The following is a 17,310-nucleotide window of genomic DNA, read 5'->3' as shown; positions in this document are numbered from 1 at the left end:
TATTGAAGAACTGATGCTTTTGACTTGTAGTGCTGAAGACGGCTTGAGAGTCCTTTGGACTGCAAGGAGATCAACCCTGAATATTCATCGGAAGGACTGATGCTGAATATGGAATACTACAATACTTTAACCACCTAATGGGAAGAGCCCACTCATTGGAAAAGACCCTGATGCTGGGAAAGACTGAAAGCAGAAGGGACGACATAGATTGAGATGGTTGGATGGCATCATTGACTCAATGGATATTAGTTTGAGCAAACTCTGGCAGATGGTGAAGAACAATGAATCCTGGTGTGCTGCAGTCCACGGGGTCACAAAGATTCAGAAGCGACTTAGCAACTGAACAGAACAGAACCTTAAATGGGTTCAGTTCAGTCACTCAGTCGTATCCGACTCTTTGTGACCCCGTGGACTGCAGCATACCAGGCCTCCCTGTCCATCACCAGCTCCCGGAGCTTGCTCAAACGCATGTCCATCAAGTCGGTGATGCCACCCAACCTCTGTCTTCCCCGTCTCCTCCCGCCTTCAATCTTTCCCAGCATCAGGGTCTTTTCACATGAGCCTTTTAAATGGGTTATGGCAATACAGGGAACTGACATATAAATCCCTCAGAACACGTTCTGGTACAAGGTCAGGGTCAACCTGTTCGGCCCAGGCCGGGCAGATGCTCTGAAGCTTGACACTGTTTCAGCTCAGTCTGCATTTCCGAAACCTTGAACGTCTTGAAGGCTCCTCCCCTCCTACCTTGACTGGAACTTCTCGAGGCCTCTTTTGTGAGCGAGACCCGCCACCTGGCGGCCTCAGTTCTGAAACGCTGCCGCGCACAGTGGGGGCCGTCATCGCCCGGCGCCCCGCGGTCTCCTTCCGCAGACGCCGAGCGTTCCCGGGTGCGCATGCGCAAGGCGTGCGTCCCGGCTCGACTCCCGTCACCTGCGGGCGCTCGCCAGGCACCGAGTGTGCGGAAGGGGCGCGCTGGACGCACACCGATGCCCGCGGGCCGGCCAACCAGTAGAAAAGCGGGCTGACCGGCGGTACGCAGGCCGCCTAGCCGTCGCCTCTGTGAGCGGTGAGCCGGGCCTCCCGCTCGCCGGGCTCTCTGAGATTATCACCCAGGGTCCCAGTCTGGAGCCGGTGCTGACCCGGCGCCGACCGCTCAGACCCACGCACACGTAGTGCAGAAGTGAGAGTTAAAGTCGCTCCGTCGTGTGCGACTCTTTGCAAACCCACGGACCACACAGTCCATGGGATTCTCCAGGCCAGAACACTGGAGTTAGAAGCTTATCCCTTCTCCAGTGGACCTTCCCGACCCAGGGATCGAACCCAGGTCTCCTGCATTGCAGGCGGATTCTTTACCAGCCGAGCCACAAGGGAAGCCCCAAATCATCTGGCAGCGGTGGGATTCGAACCCAGACCCCTAGAGTTGCTGCTGCTAAGTCGCTTCAGTCGTGTCCGACTCTGTGCGACCCCATAGACGGCAGCCCACCAGGCTCCCCCGTCCCTGGGATTCTCCAGGCAAGAACACTGGAGTGGGTTGCCATTTCCTTCTCCAATGCATGAAAGTGAAAAGTGAAAGTGAAGCCGCCCAATCGTGTCCTACTCTTAACGACCCCATGGACCGAAGCCTACCAGGGATTCATGGGATTCCGTCCACGGGATTCCCCAGGCAAGAGTACTGGAGTGGGGTGCCACTGCCTTCTCCAAACCCCTAGAGACTGGAGCTTTAATCCAGCGCTTTATCACGGCCACGCTGCTGCTGCTGCTGCTAAGTCGCTTCAGTCATGTCCGACTCTGTGCGACCCCATAGACGGCCACGCTACGTAGTGCAATACCTGGGACCGAAATCCAGAGGCCGCCCCCGGAACCCAGAGCGCCCCACTGAGCATGCGCGAGCCTGGGCTGGGCGGCTTGCGGGAGAGGGCGGGCTCCGCGGTCCAGCTATTTCCGCTTCCGGTCCCGTACGAACTCTCCCGCCACCGGAGAAAACCTGTTGTCGCTCTGTGTGTCTGTGTTTGGTGTAGTTGCAGGTGAGAGGAGCCGCCGGGGTTTGCGAAGAAGAGTAACCCTGGCGTTCAGGCGTGCGAGCCTAGGGAAGGGGGAGAGCGGCTGGCGCGGGGGACGCGAGTCCGTCCTGGTGGCTTGTCTAGGCGGAGGCAGGTGCCGGGGCTGACAGACCGCGTTGCCTGAGGGACCGCGGAGGCGGCGTGTCACTCGGCGCCGCTGGACGCTCTGGAGACGAGCTCGACGCGCGGCGCCTGAGAGACTGCCATCAGTTTTCAGGGGTTGTCAGGGAAGAAGCCCACCGAGTCGCGTTCCTAGCCTGAAGCTCCCGCGCTTTCCTCCGAGTTCGGGGTCGCGGCTCTCGGGCAATCTCAGCCTGACCCTGGAGAGTTCAGAGCCTTCAGGGCGGAGCGCGCAGACGCCTGGAGAGCAGCCCGCGTCCCCTGCTGTGGACATTGCGGGAAGTCAGGACCGCTGCCCGCGTCTCCGCCGCGCTCACCTCTCCCTACCGCCTGTGCACCGCGGTTGCAGCGGTGTTGTCGAAGGTCTGGAAGACAGGGACACGACTCTTGACATGTTGTGCGTGCTCTTCAGAATCAGTTGCCACCTTTTGGTGGCAGAATGTTTTCCTTTGTGTGTAGAGTTATTTTTTGTTTTTAACTCCATTTCCCACCGTTTTTTGTGCTTGCTTCCAGGATAACAAGATGGAGTTTTCTGGAGGAAAACGGAAGAAAATGAGGTTGGCAGATGACCAGAGGAATGCTTGCTACCCACATAGCCTTCAGTTTTACTTGCAGCCACCTTCTGGAAACGTATCTTTGACAGAATTTGAAACGTTGGCTATCGATAGAGTTAAATGTGAGTTATTTGAATTTGAATTTTTGTATTCCTGAGAACCTCACTTATACCTTGTAGAGATAAATTAATTTATTTCCTTCTTTAAACTAATATTTGCTGAGGTTTTTCGTTGAGATTTTGCTGTTCATTCATTTTTTCCATGTACTGTGCATATTTATTGAGTGCCACTTTATTGGAGGCGGTAGGGATTTTGAGCTGAGTACTGAAATTGTCATCTTTGTTGAAGCTGTATTCTAATACCTGGAGACAGATGTCCAAAGCAGTAATTATAGTTTAGTATTTTAAGTGCTCTAGTAGAGGTGTTATTGAAACATAGAGATGGGAATGATTGACCTAGTCTGATTAAGTAAAACTTCTTAAGAAAAGTTGAAATGTGACCTGGATCTTGAAGCAGGAGTAGCAGTTTCTCAATAGAGAGGAAGGGAGGGGTTTTTGCAAGCTGAGCTAATGTTCTGAAGGAAGAGTTGGAAGCACCAGAGAGAGTGTCACACTGGAGGGAAAGGTGGCAAGTTCAGGGTGGATGGAGAGTTGTGGGTAACCAAGGGTGTTTTGTACCACGCTAATGCTGTGATACTGGGGTGTAAGAAGGATGTAGCGATTTTCTTTTGCCTGCTTGTCTTCTCTGTGTTGGTGGAAGAAAGAAATAAGTTCGGTGTCAACTGCAACAGTAGCACTGCCTGCAGAGTTTATATTCCAGAGTGTATCCTGATGGGGAGATCAGAAGTAGAGGTGAGATACTGTTAGTCATTCTTAGAGGAGCTGGGTGAGAATTGCTAGTACAGAGTACCTGTATTATCTGTTTGCTGAATAAAAGAGTAAAGGACAGGGACAATAGGTTCTGGGAAGCTTAGCATGGGTTCTGGGATGCCTCATAGAGGTTAAGACAGTGGTTGAAAAGGGTCGTTTCAGTTTGGCCCTGGAGGTGAGATGGTAAGGCAGGGACAGGAAGGGAGAGATGGAAGGGATACCAAGGAGGTGTAAGTGACAGGGTTTGATGACTACTTGGCTGTGAGGAACAGGGGATCGGGTGGGGAGGGCTGAAGTTCCAGGATGGCTGATCTGGTGGGTAGAAATGCTGCTGTTAGAGGTGGGTGGCAGGATTGAGGGGCAGAGAATGAGTTTGGTTTGGGAGACCATAATACGGAGGTCCCTGCTGGACATGGCTTTACGTTCAGGATTCATTTCAGAAGTTTTTCATTCTCAAATTAATCTCTCTTTTCCTACCAATGGAAGAAGAATTCATCTGAGGAAGAGTTGACAGGGGCTTCAGGAGCCTTTGGACAGAGCGAAGCATCTAGTCAGAGTGGCTTGTTTGCTTCTTTACTGCTGTGTCTTCTTCTCTGCTTCATCAGGAAGGGGCGGGCTGTCTTCTGAAGAGTCTGTGCTGAGTTGGTGAAGCACCCACTGCCGGAGTCCCGCCCAGGCTGATCCAGGGTATTTGAAGGGGAGATGATGTCGGCGACTATTTAAATATTCATCAAAGATATAAAGAGTAATAGAATGAGGATAGCTCAGTAGGAAAATTCAGTGGAGAAAAGAGGCCGAGTAGCTTGGTTTACGCGGAAAATCAATATAACCTGTGACACCAGGTTAGCTCTGACCACGGAGGCCGCAGGCGCCCTCTCGAATAGCGGAAGGTGCCCCACCTTTGACACCTTCTCGAGTGGGTCTTAGAAGCCCAGGCAAATAAATGGTCGTAGAGGACCTCCACGCTCCAGATGGAGACTGAGCCAGAAATTGAGAAGAAAGAATGACATGGGGAGACCAAGCTTTGGTGAGCAAGGCCCGTAGCTTTATTTTCAACAGGGGTTTTTATACCCTAAGTTACACATAGAGGATAATAGGGGATGCAAAGTCAGCAGTCTTTGATCCTTACCAAAAACTAGGGTTTCTTTCCTGCAAATTTATCGTATACAAATGGTTTAGGTGATTTACATCATCTTCTGGCCAGAAGGCCTTATTAACATTTTATGACTCCTGACAAAGGTTTGTCAACCGTAAGACTTACTTTCTCTAAGAGTAATTATTTTAAGGTTTGGTGCCATCTTCCGAAGGTGTTAGATAAAATTGCATTCCTATAGGGCAGAGGTGCAATGGGTTTACAACAAAGGAAAGAATTTATTACCTTAAGGGTCTAAAGTTGCTAACACCAAGGCCACTACTTATTTTTTCTACATACCAACTATATTAATTAATACACATTCAAGGATATAATACAGGGGATGTAGAAACTTGGCAGCAAGCATTGGCTCATCAATGAAATCTTTTACTAGTTTTATTCTGACAGTTTCTAACTCTCTGAGAGGCTCTAAGCTATTTGAATATCTTAAGCTCCCCGTGCCTCTTGAGGCTGCGAGACTGTAAACAGTCGAATGCATAGCTGTAAGAGTCTGGGTAAACTTGTCAGGCGAGTTAGAGAGCTATCTGAGGGGTTTGGATTTAAACACTCCTAATTGCCCAGGAACTTTATTAATTGGAGCTGTAAGTTAACTCTTTGTCAGAGAGAGCAAGATGGTGGTGGGGGACAGCCCTCAGTAAAGTCAGAGGTGAGAGCACAAAGCAATAAAGTAGGCAGACTCTGGTTTTTGGGGGTAGATGCTCGAGAATATCCAGGGGGACTCCTGAGGCTCAATCCCGCCTTTGCGTGTGCCGAGCCTCCTTCCTCATGACCTTTGTCATGAGTGGAGTGCCTCTCGCCGGCTCCCGGCAACCCGCCTCACAACCGGCTCCGCATGAGGGGTGGATGCGCACGCTGACACACTTGTGCACCCCTCAGCAGTGATGCTCAGTACATCATGATTGTCCCCATCCCTTGCTCCTTTCCGGTTGAGAATCCGTGGTATGAGGTTATGCTGTGGGATGTGGTTATTTTTTGCATATGGTTGGAGGTTATTCTGTTACAAACACATATAACTTATATAATGTGCTTGCAGAAAATGGAGCTTAAGTATTGTCATAAAAAGTAATTATGGAATTGCTATCCATAGATTTGCCTTGGATTTAGTTTTTTAAGATTACCTTGCATTTATACATGTTTCCCCCCTTCTGTTTTTCATATTTTTTCTAGTGCTAAAATCAGTTGAGAATCTTGGTCTGAGCTACATGAAGGGAACTGAACAGTATCAGAGTAAGCTGGAGGCTGAGCTTCGGAAGCTCAAATTTTCCTACAGAGTAAGTAAAAGAGGGACGGAGATGTTCCTTCAGTTTGTTTATGTACTGGTAGTAACCGGGGGAAAGGTCTTGTATTATGCCCAGGGCTTTAAAAAAGACTCTTCCTGAAGGAACCTACCAACCATGAGGGATGATTGACGTACAGTCAAACTCCAGTGAGGCAGGGTGTCTCCACCTTAGGAATGTGAACATTCGGGACCTGATGATTCCATGGTGCATTTAGGGGGCTCACTGGCATCTGTGGCTTCTGGGCTGTGTTTCCAGATATTGCTAGATGTGTTCTGTGCAGTCAAGGTGAAAAATGCTGTTATTTGATGTGTGCTCCAAGAACTCTGTTTTTTTCTCCTGGTGGCTCAGTGGTAAAAAGTCTGCCTGCCAACGCAGGAGTTGTGGATTCTCTCCCTGGGTCGGGAAGATCCCCTGGAGATGGAAGTGGCAACCCACTCTAGTATTCTTGCCGGGGAAATTCCATGGACAGAGGAGCCTGGTGGGCTAGAGTCCATGGGGTTGCAAAAGAGTGGGACATGACTTAACAACTAAATAACAACCAGGAACTCCAAAAGCACAGAGAATTAGCTCAGGTTGGGGAGGGCTTCCTAGATGAGATAGTGCTGGAACTGAATCTCAATGGATGTGATCTCATTTTTATTTTGAGAAGATGAATATCAGTGGCAGATGGACGGGGTCATTATCTGTTGGGGAACACCAATCAGGAGCTTGGAGATGACAAGTAAATTGAATGGCGTGAAGGGGACTGATTGAAGAGATAGTGAGAAGATGGAATCATAAGATTATAGAGATACAAGGAGGAGGGACAAAAGAGTTCTGAATGACGTTTGGGTTTCTGGTGATGACAGCTGGGTGGATGGTGGGATATACAGGAGAGGAGGCAAGTCTTACTAGAAAGAGGACTGAGTTTTGTTCACGTTGTAACTCTGAGGTGCTTGTGGAACTATCTCGAGGGCTGCAGGGTGTGCAGTAGATACGGGCTTGTAGACAGAGGCAGAAGGTGAAACAGTGGTGGTGTTTGGAGGTGAGAGGTGGGAGATGAGTGTGGAATATTTCCTCTTCTAACATGTTTAGCTGAGAAGACTGGGAAGGTAGGTCTGAGTATAGGAAAATTTGAGGGGAAAAGATACACACATACACATGACAGCATATATTTGAACATATTTATAAGCTGAGCAGAAAGATCTGGAAGAGAAGAGAGGGCGATTGTAGATACTTTGGGAGAACTTTGGATTAGTCACAGTCCTTAGGAGGCAGGAGCAGGTGGGCTGCAGAGTTTCCATGTGGGATCAGCTGTATGTAGGAGGAGAGAGAGGTCTGTCAGTAGGGATAGTGGGGAAGGCAGTACCACACGCGGTGGCAGGAGTTTGGGCTGAGGAGTCAGCCTGAGGCCTTTGCTTTCTGTAAAGTAGGTGAGGTCCTGTGATGAGAGGAGGGGACGGTGGTGTATTGGGGAGCGCTGGCCACCTAGTGAAGATCAAAATAGCTGTCCTGAGATAGGGAAAGGAATGGTTATGGGGCCAGATCCCAGCTCTGCTGCTTATGGGCTTGTGACCTGGAACAAAGTCAGTTTCCTCATCTTTAAAATAGGGATATAGTGGTGCCCTCCTCATAGGGGCTTTCAAAGGATTATGTGGATTAATGGATTAAAAATGCTTATAACAGTGCCTGGTACATTGGGAGTGCTCAGGACATGTTTGCTCTGACTGTGTTGAACTTGAGGAAAGATTCCTTAGTGTTACTTGTTTGACTTAGTACGACTAGAATGCTAGATTCTAGTAGATATGCAGCAAGCAACAAAGGTTTACTGTATAGCATAGGAAACTATAGTTAATATCTTATAATAACATATGATGGAAAATAATTTCAAAAATAATATGTGTATTTGTGTAATTAAATCACCTTGCTGTGCACTTGAAACGTTGCAAATCAACTATACTTGAATAAGATATATATATTAAAAAAAAAGATTTCTGGGTGTTGATAAAGGTCCAGTTGAGGTTTGTTGTTGTTCAGTTGCTCAGTCATGTCCGACTCTTTGCGACCAGTTGACGGTAGAGGGTGTGAATTTTTAATGTTCCAAATTCCTATAATTGTATATTTTTTCCCCAGAAGTTCTCAGCATTTTGGGAACAGGACTGCAGAGTATAGCTATGGATTTGTTTAGAATCTAGGTTTTGCCAAATGGTTGAAATGAGAATAGTTGAGGGTTTATCTGGGAAGTGGTGGAAGAGGTGAGTGGCTGGACGAGTGTAGGTGAGTGTAGGCTGGACGAGAAGGAAAGTTAGAGGTGGAAGAAAACAGTGGGATCCAAACCCAGGAGGTGGTGGTGTTCAATTGTGTTTCACCCAGTTGTCCACCTAAGTAAAGTGATACTCCTCCTGGGGAGCATATTATGAAATCTATGTTACTGAACTTCTGCTTCACCATTGGCTTATGCTGACTCAGTAATTCTTTACACCTTTCACTGTTCTGCATTTATTTTCTTCATTTGCCATTGTTTTTCAGGAAAGCTTGGAAGATGAATATGAACCTCGAAGAAAAGATCACATTTCTCACTTTATTTTGCGCCTTGCTTACTGCCAGTCGTGAGTATACCTTTGTCTTCCACAGTCAAATCTGACATCTTGGGCTATAAACTGGTGCAGGAGGGCCGACAGGTATTGTACCCATTGTAGGAAATCCCAGGATAACATCAGAAACCAGTGGTTCATGGCCTGAATGCTGTTGTAGCGAATTGTTTGAAACGAGTTGTTGACTAAAAAAATAAAATATTTTTGCAGATTTTGCCTATTAAAACACTTTTTACTTTATGGGAGGGATTCTTCATTTAGGATTTAAAATTAGAGATGATTTCATTAGGAAGAAGGATTTTGGAATCAAACACATACTTGAATCTGCACAGGTTTTAGCAGTTGACTTGTATGGGCTGGTGTCCATTAGATTAAGATCTTTTCCTTTGGTAGTTTCTTAGAAGTCAGTAGTGCCACCCAGAGGAAGGAGTTGGTTGCTTTTTTTTTTTTTTTTACTGTGTATTTTCTTATATTTATTTTGGCTAAATTGCATACTTACTATGTTTCTTTTCTGTTTCTTTTTTGGCAATAGCCTTATCAAATGGGAATCTTGAATTATTTACTATCCCAAGATAATGACTGAGAAATTATTGACCAGCTTTGGTCCTAGAGCTTTTCTTTTGTTAAAAAAGCGTATGCAGGTTTTGCAATTTATGCAATAAGTGAATTGCTGACAATGTGAAAGTCATTTGAGGAAAGAAATCATATTTTACATGGAGTAGCTTAATTATTTTATAACAACAATAATGCCCATCTGTCTTATAAATTAATGTTCTATATTGACTTTTGGGGCTTCTCTGGTGGCTCAGTGGTAAAGAATCCTCCTGCCAGCGTAGGAGATGTGGATTTGATCCCTGAGTGGGGAAGATCCCCTGGAGAAGGAAATGGCAACCCACTCCAGTATTCTTGGCTGGAAAATCCCATGGAGAGAGGAACCTGGTCGGTCGCAGTCTGTGGGGTTGCAAAAGAGTGGGACACCACTTAGCGACTAAACAGTAACAAATGTTGACTTTTAAAAAGTTGAGGTATCTTAATGCTTATTAAATTTTGTGAAGTTATAAACTCTAAAGCTGTAAGCAAAGTTTACTTTGCAGAGTTTATCTGATTATAATCTATTCAGAGGTAAAATTACCTTTAAAAACTTGTGATGTTTATTTGGCATTAACAGGAGGGATACTCCATTTTCTGATGTAAACAAATACTTTGCAGTTAGATTAAACAAAGTGTACTATTTTATGTTATTTGATGGTAATGCAGCTAGACTCTGTATTTAATTCTTTTAATTACGTTCAAAACATCTTTCTTCCCCATGTTCTACTCAGTCCTGGGAGATTGTGGCATGTCACCTGTATTCACAGTCTTACCATAGTAGAGAGCTTGATGCTGTTAATGAACTTAAGTCTGTTGGCCTATTGCTCACATTTGAATGTTGTTTCATAGAAATGTCTTGGATTTAATAATCAATGGACTTTTAAAATTGTCTTTAAACTTTTCACTTACAGTTTTCTTGTCTCTGTTTTAGTGAAGATCTTAGGCGCTGGTTTATTCAGCAAGAAATGGATCTCCTTCGATTTCGATTCAGTATTTTACCCAAGGACAAAATTCAGAGTTTCTTAAAGGATAGCCATTTACAGTTTGAGGCTGTAAGTATATTTTTATAGTCTTTCCAATTGTGTCACCTGCCTTGACCTTTAGTGCTGGTGTTAATATGTGGAGTTTGTTTTCTTTACATTTTCTTCCTGAGGACTTGCCTGAAAGAATGAGTCACTTGGGCTTCACACAAAGTGAACCTTTCTCTTCCATGACTAGAAGAAAAGGGGCTCCTTAGTATCAGAGCATCAGATTTATTTAGTTACTATTTTAAGTATGTGATTTATGAAAGCACAAAAAGGTTTAATTTATAAAAATTCATCTTTAACCAGAATCTTCTAGGCCAAAAATTTAAAGCTCGTAATATTCCAAAGAAAACAGAGAAGTGGTAGTACTTATTTCCAGCAATGAGGTTTAGGGTGGATAATACTTTATTTTAGAAGTCATTTGTCAGCAAAATCTCTGAATAGTTCTAAGGTGTAATTTTGTAGACAGATCTGAATGAGTTACATGTAGGAATTATATAAGAAAGAAGAAATATTGGGTATATTTTTAGCAAGGATAATTATTGTGGATAGAAACAGAATTTATGTCTTTTAGGTGGGCCTGTGCTGCAGTGGGAAGAAAGAAAAAATTATGTTTTGTGAAACTTAGAGCTGTCAGATGGCGGTAGGATGGTCAGGACTGTATTTGGGCGTTAGAATGGGTGATTCCAGGCCAAAAAAAGTAAAAAAGTAGAAATTGGAGTAGGTGAAGGAATTGTCCTGCTGAGACGTGGATGTGCCCACTGCAGCAAGAACCAGTGTGGCTTCCTGCTTTGGGGGGAAGGAGATGTGTGAAGAGAAATACATAAACCTTTGGTGGGCATTTAGTGTGTCACCTGTGAGCAAGGCACTTTCCAAAGTTTGACTCACTTCGGAGAATCCCGTGAGGTTTCTTATAACATCTGCTCAGACAGAGAAAAGTGTTGGTCCCAGTGCCATCTCACTGTCCAGACCCCATGCGCTCTCTACTTAGCTTAGAACTCTGATCTTTAGTGAAGTCTTACTGCTAATATCAGTTATAGTTCATCTATCCTCTCATATTAAAAATAGTTGCTTTTTTTTTTTGCTGTTGAAATTATGGTTTTGGTAGGTCATAGAGAAGAAGTATTTTTGAGATTGTGTTTATTCTAGATTGTTTCAGTAGGTCAGGTAGAATTTTTTTCTTTTTTAAAAAAACTTTTTTACTGAAGTATAACATACACAGAAAACTGCACAGGTTGTAACTGTCTAGCTCTGTGAAGTATCATGAAGGTTAAGGAAGAGAACCTTGCGGTCAACTGGCGTTGCCTTGTGTCTCCTTTCTTTACCACCCCATCTCCCTCTGATAATCACTGTCCTGACTTTTAATATCATGAATGATTCTGCCTGTCTTTGAACTTTGTGTAAATAGTATTACGTGGTGTGTATTTGGGCGTTAGAATGGGTGACTCCAGGCCAAATAAAGGAAAAAAGAAATAGGAGTACGTGAAGGAATTATCCTACTGAGAAGTGGATGTGTCCACTGCAACAAGAATCAGTGTGGCTTCCTGCCTTATGTAAATAGTATTAATGGTGTGTCTTTTTTCCCCAGCTTTATTGAGATATGATGATATATTAATATGTCAGTTTAAGGTACACAGTGTGATGATCTGATACACGTATATGTTGTGAAATGTTTACTGCTATAAAGATAGTTAACAGATCCTTACATAGCATGTTATGTGCGGTCAGTTCAGTTCACTCACTCAGTTGTGTCTAACTTTGCAACCCCATGGACTGCGGCACACGAGGCTTCTCTGTCCCTCACCAGCTCCTGGAGCTTGCTCAAACTCTTGTCCATCAAGTCGGTGGTGCCATCCAACCATCTCATCCTCTGCTATCCCCTTCTCCTCCTGCCGTCGGTCTTTCCCAGCATCAGGGTCTTTTCCAGTGAGTCAGCTTTTTGCATCAGGTGGCCAAAGTATTGGAGGTTCAGCTTCAGCATCAGTCCTTCCAATGAACACCCAGGACTGATCTCCTTTAGGATGGACTGATTGGGTCTCCTTGCAGTCCAAGGGACTCTCAGGAGTCTTCTCCAGCACCACGGTCCTCAAGCGTCAGTTCTTCTGCGCTCAGCAGTCTCACACAATCACCATTCTGTTGCGGTGGTGGTGAGGCCTTTGAGGGCCGTTCACAGCCGCTCTCAGGGGCACAGTGCAGGGCCCTCAGCTGCAGCCCCAGGCTGTTATGCGATCTCTGGAGCCCACTTCTCCTGTAGCTGGATGTTTGCGCCCTTCCACCAGGATCTCCTCTTCTCCTCTGCTGCCCAGCCCCTGGCAGCCTCGGTCCTATTCTGCTTCTGAGTTTGACTCTTAGATCCCACAGATAAGTGAGATCACAAGTATACTTTTTTATAATTGCTTTAGTGAGATAGAGTTTACATACCTTGAACTTCACTCTAAAAGTGTGCAAGTTTTTGGCTTTTTAGTATGATCATAGAGTTGCACAATGATCACCATCTAATTTTAGAACATTTTCATTACCCTAAAAAAGAAACCTGTGCCCACTAGTCATCATTCTCAATTTGTCACTCTGTCATCTCTTGGCAACAACTAATCTGCTGTCTTTGTGAATTTGTGTATTCTGGGCATTTTGTATAAATGGACATTTCATATAGTTTATGGTCTTTTGTTACTGGCTTCTTTCACTTAGCATAATGTTTCCAGGTTTCATCTATGTTATATATATAGCATATATCAGTACTTCATTCACTGTACAGTCATTTCTTTTTTCAGTAGTTGATGGACATTGGATTATTTCAGCATTTTAGCTATGATGAATAATGCTGCAGTGAATATTTGCATACACATTTTTGTGTGGATATCTTTTTATTTGTTTCAGATATACACCTAGGAGTGGGATTGTTAGGTCATAGAGTAATTCTATATTTAAACTTTCGAAGGACTCCCAGACTTTTCTGGAGGGGCTGCATCATTGTACGTCTCACTAGTTTGTTAGGGTTCTAGTTTCTTTACATTCTATAGCAGTTGCTTCTGTCTTTTTTTTTGATTATAGTCATCCTGGTGGGTATGAAGTGATACATCATTGTGGTTTTGATTTTCATTTGTGACTGATTTCATAGTGACTGATGAGGTTGCTGGGAGGGATTAGGGGCAGGAGGAGAGGGGACAACAGAAGATGAGATGGCTGGATGGCATCACTGACTCGATGGACGTGAGTCTGAGTGAACTCCGGGAGTTGGTGATGGACAGGGAGGCTTGGCATGCTGCAATTCATGGGGTTGCAAAGAGTCGGACACGACTGAGCGACTGAACTGAACTGAACTGATAAGGTTGAGCATCTTTTCATGTACTTATTGGTTATTTGTATATTTTGTTTGGAGAAATGTCTATTTGTATCCTTAGTCCATTTTTTATTTGAATTGTCTTTCTATGGTTTACTGGTACATATTCTTAACATATTTTGAATACACAGCCACTGTAAGGTCTAATTCTATGAATTAGAAATCTTTTTCTTTCACTCTGAGGGTTTTCTTTTTTTAAAAAATTATTTATTTATGGTTGCACTGGGTCTTCATGGCTGTATGTGGGCTTTCTCTAGTTGCAGCGAGCAGGGGCTACTCTTTATTATTGCAGTGTGTGGGTTTCTTGTTACAGTGGCTTCTCTTGGTGCAGAGCAGAAGCTCCAGGCAGGTAGATTTCAGTACTTGTGGCACACAGGCTCAGTAGTTGCTCGCAGACGCAGCTTGTGGACTCTCAAGTGCGGGTTTCAGTAATTGTAGCACACGGGCTTAGCTGCTCCTTGCCGTGTAGAATCTTCTGGGATCAGGGATTGGACCCATGTCCCTGCATTGCCAGGAAAATTCTTTATCACTGAGTCAACACAGAAGTCCTTGTCATTTCATTTTCTTGTTAGGATCATTTGCAACATGAAAGTTTTTAATGCAGATGAAGTGTAAGTTGTCTTTTTTCTTTTGTTATTTATGTTTTTGTTGTTGGCTTTAGGAAGGATTTGCCTAACAGATGGTCGTGAAGATTTACGCCTATTGTTTTCTCTAAGAGTTTTATAGTTTTTGTCCTTTTTAGGTCTGTTTAGTCTATTTACATTTTAAGTTGATTTCTGTGTATGGTGTAAAGTAGGGGCCCAGCTTCATTGTTTTGCATGTGGATATACAGTTGACCTAGCATCATTTGTTGAAATGGCTATTCTTTTCTCTTTAAATGGTCTTTTCACTCTTGTCAAAAGTCATTTGGCCATAAATTAGTTTATTTCTGGACTCAGTTTTATTAGCGCTGTGTGACGGGAGCCTGGCAGTCTGTGGAGTTGCAGAGTTGAACATGACTGAGTGACTTAGCACTCACGTGTTTCTCCTTATGTCAGTACTACATGATTGAGCGACTGATCTGATCTGATCTGATGTGGTCTTAAATATTGATTCCTCTGGTTTTGTAATATGATTTCAAATTCAGTAGTGTGCATTTTCTCACTTTGTTCTTCTTTTTCAAGGTTATTTTCACTGTTTTGGGTTCTTTATATTTTATGAATTTTAGGATCAACTTGTTAGTTTCTACCAACCAGCTGGGGTTCAGGTTCGGATTATGAGGTCTATGAAGATCCATTTGGGCAGTATTGCCCAATACTTAATCCCCTTGTCTTAATTGCTTAGGATAGGAAATGGCAACCCATTCCAATATTCTTGCCTGGAAAATCTCATGGACAGAGGAGCCTGGTGGGGTCCATGGGGATTGCAAAGAGTCGGACACCACTGAGTGAATAAGCGTGCATGCATGCTGTCTTAAATATTAAGTCTTCTGATCAATGAACATGGGAATTTTTTTGTTTCTTGAGAGCTTTAATTTTTTTTAAACAAAGTTATGTACTTATTTATACCTCAGTATTTTATTCTTTACTGTCATTATAGATATAGTTTCTTCAGTTTTGAAATGTTCATTGCTAGCATATGGAAATCCAATTGATTTTTGTATATTGATCTGGTATCCTGTGCCCTTACAAAATCATTTATTCTGATAGTTTTTAGTGGACTCCTTAGGAGATTAGCTCTTATAAAGAAATAATCCTTACTTTTCAATCTGGATGCTTTTTATTTACTTTTGCCTTATATCGTTAGCTAGCATCTCCAGTACAGTGTTGAATAGAAGTGACCGTAGTGGAAGTACTTGTCTTGTGTCTGATTTTAGGGTGAAAGCGTTCAGTCTGTTGCCAAGATATATGATGTTGGCTCTGGGGTTTTTGTAGATAGCCTTTACAGACTGAGAAGATTTATAATTTTCATTGAGCATTTTCATTGTGAAAGGGATTTTGTTCTTTTTCTACACCTGTTGAAATGATCATAGGGCTATGTCCTTTATTATATTAATATTGTGATAACCACAATGGTGTCATCACTCATCTTAAGCCAGACATCCTGGAGTGCGAAATCAGGTGGGCCTTTGTTCATCACTTTGAACTTTGTTCATCACTATGAACAAAGCTAGTGGAGGTGATGGAATTCCAGTTGAAGATATTTCAAAGCCTAAAAGATGATGCTGGGAAAGTGTTGCACTCAATATGTCAGCAAATTTGGAAAACTCAGCAGTGGCCACAGGACTGGAAAAGGTCAGTTTTCATTCCAATCCCAAAGAAAGGCAATGCCGAAGAATGTTCAAACTACCCCACAATTGTACTCATCTCACATGCTAGTAAAGTAATGCTCAAAACTCTTCAGGCTAGGCTTCAACAGTATGTGAATTGAGAACTTCAGATATTCAAGCTGGTTTTAGAAGAGGCAGAGGAACCAGAGATCAAATTGCCAACATCTGTTGGATCATAGGAAAAGCAAGGGAGTTTCAGAAAAACATTTACTTCTGCTTTATTGACTATGCGAAAGCCTTTGACTGTGTGGATCACAGCAAACTGAAAAATTCTTCAAGAGATGGGAATATCAGACCACCTTAGCTGCCTCCTGAGAAATTCTATGCATGTCAAGAAGTAGCAGCTAGAACTGGACATGGAACAATGGACTTGTTCCAAATTGGGAAAGGAGTGTATCAAGCTGTACACCTTGCTTATTTAACTTATATGCAGAATACAGCATGTGAAATGCCAGGCTGGATGAAGCACAAGCCAGAATCAAGATTGCTGGGAGAAATACCAATAACCTCAGATAACGCAGATGACACCACTCTTATGGCAGAAAGCGAAGAAGAACTTAAGAGCTGCTTGATGAAAGTGAAAGAGGAGAGTGTAAAAGTTAGGGTAATATTGGTCTCATATAGTGAATTGAGAAGTGTTTCTTCCTTTTCTATTTTTGGGAATAAGTTGTGAAAGATTGGTCTTAAATTTTAAACATTTGGTAGAATTTACCAGTGATCTTTCTAGGTCTAGGCTTCTCTTTGTGGGGTGTTTTAAAATTGCTGATTCGTTTTCTTACTTGCAGATTTTTTCAGATTTTCTACTTTGTGAGTCAGTTGTGGTAATTCCTGTTTTCTGGAGATTTGTCCATTGCATCTGTTATGTAACTGGTGCTTATAGTTGTTCATGTGCTAAGTCCCTTCATTTGTGTCTGACTCTTTGTGACACTGTTGACCTTAGCCCACCAGAGTCCAGGCACCTCTGTCCATGGGATTTTCCGGGCAAGAATACTGGAGTGGGTTACCATGCCCTCCTCCATGGGATCTTCCCGTTCCATGGGTCAAACCTGTGTCTCTTACATCTCCTGCATTGGCAGGCAGGTTCTTTACCACTAGCGCCAACTGGGAAGCCCATTTTATTGTTACTCAGTTGCTCAGTTGTGTCTGACTGTTTGTGACCCCATGGACTGTAGCCTGCCAGGCTCCTCTATCCATAGGATTCTCTAGGCAAGAATACTGGAGAGGGTTGCCATTTCTTTCTCCAGAGGATCTTTCCAACCCAGGGATTGAACCTGCAGTGGCAGATGGATTCTTTAACCACTGAACCACCAAGGAAACCCAATGTAAAGCTACTACTGTTCAAAAGCTGTAGCCAGAAGTCCACACAAGGCCAGGTCTGATCCTACAAGCATCTTTCTGAGCTTGGGAACTTGTTGGGAGCCCAGATTTCTAACCAAA

At 43.8% G+C, this 17,310-nt stretch overlaps 1 protein-coding gene across 1 annotated transcript in view; it reads left to right on the top strand.

Moving 5' to 3' along the window:
• The first annotated feature begins 1,918 nt into the window (after nucleotides 1–1,918).
• Nucleotides 1,919–17,310, top strand: part of PRIM2 (DNA primase subunit 2) — a 332,549-nt gene continuing 317,157 nt past the window's right edge. The window contains exons 1-5 of the mRNA XM_027524206.1: nucleotides 1,919–2,024; nucleotides 2,694–2,856; nucleotides 5,924–6,027; nucleotides 8,545–8,624; nucleotides 10,132–10,252. Of these exons, the coding sequence (XP_027380007.1) occupies nucleotides 2,703–2,856; nucleotides 5,924–6,027; nucleotides 8,545–8,624; nucleotides 10,132–10,252 (459 nt within the window). The 5' untranslated portion in view covers nucleotides 1,919–2,024; nucleotides 2,694–2,702. The remainder of the gene's footprint in view (nucleotides 2,025–2,693; nucleotides 2,857–5,923; nucleotides 6,028–8,544; nucleotides 8,625–10,131; nucleotides 10,253–17,310) is intronic.

This window comes from Bos indicus x Bos taurus, chromosome 23 (assembly GCF_003369695.1).
Source record: "Bos indicus x Bos taurus breed Angus x Brahman F1 hybrid chromosome 23, Bos_hybrid_MaternalHap_v2.0, whole genome shotgun sequence".
Taxonomy (NCBI): domain Eukaryota; kingdom Metazoa; phylum Chordata; class Mammalia; order Artiodactyla; family Bovidae; genus Bos; species Bos indicus x Bos taurus.
The sequence above is the reverse complement of the archived record's forward strand: the minus strand, read 5'-3'. Positions and strand labels throughout refer to the sequence as shown.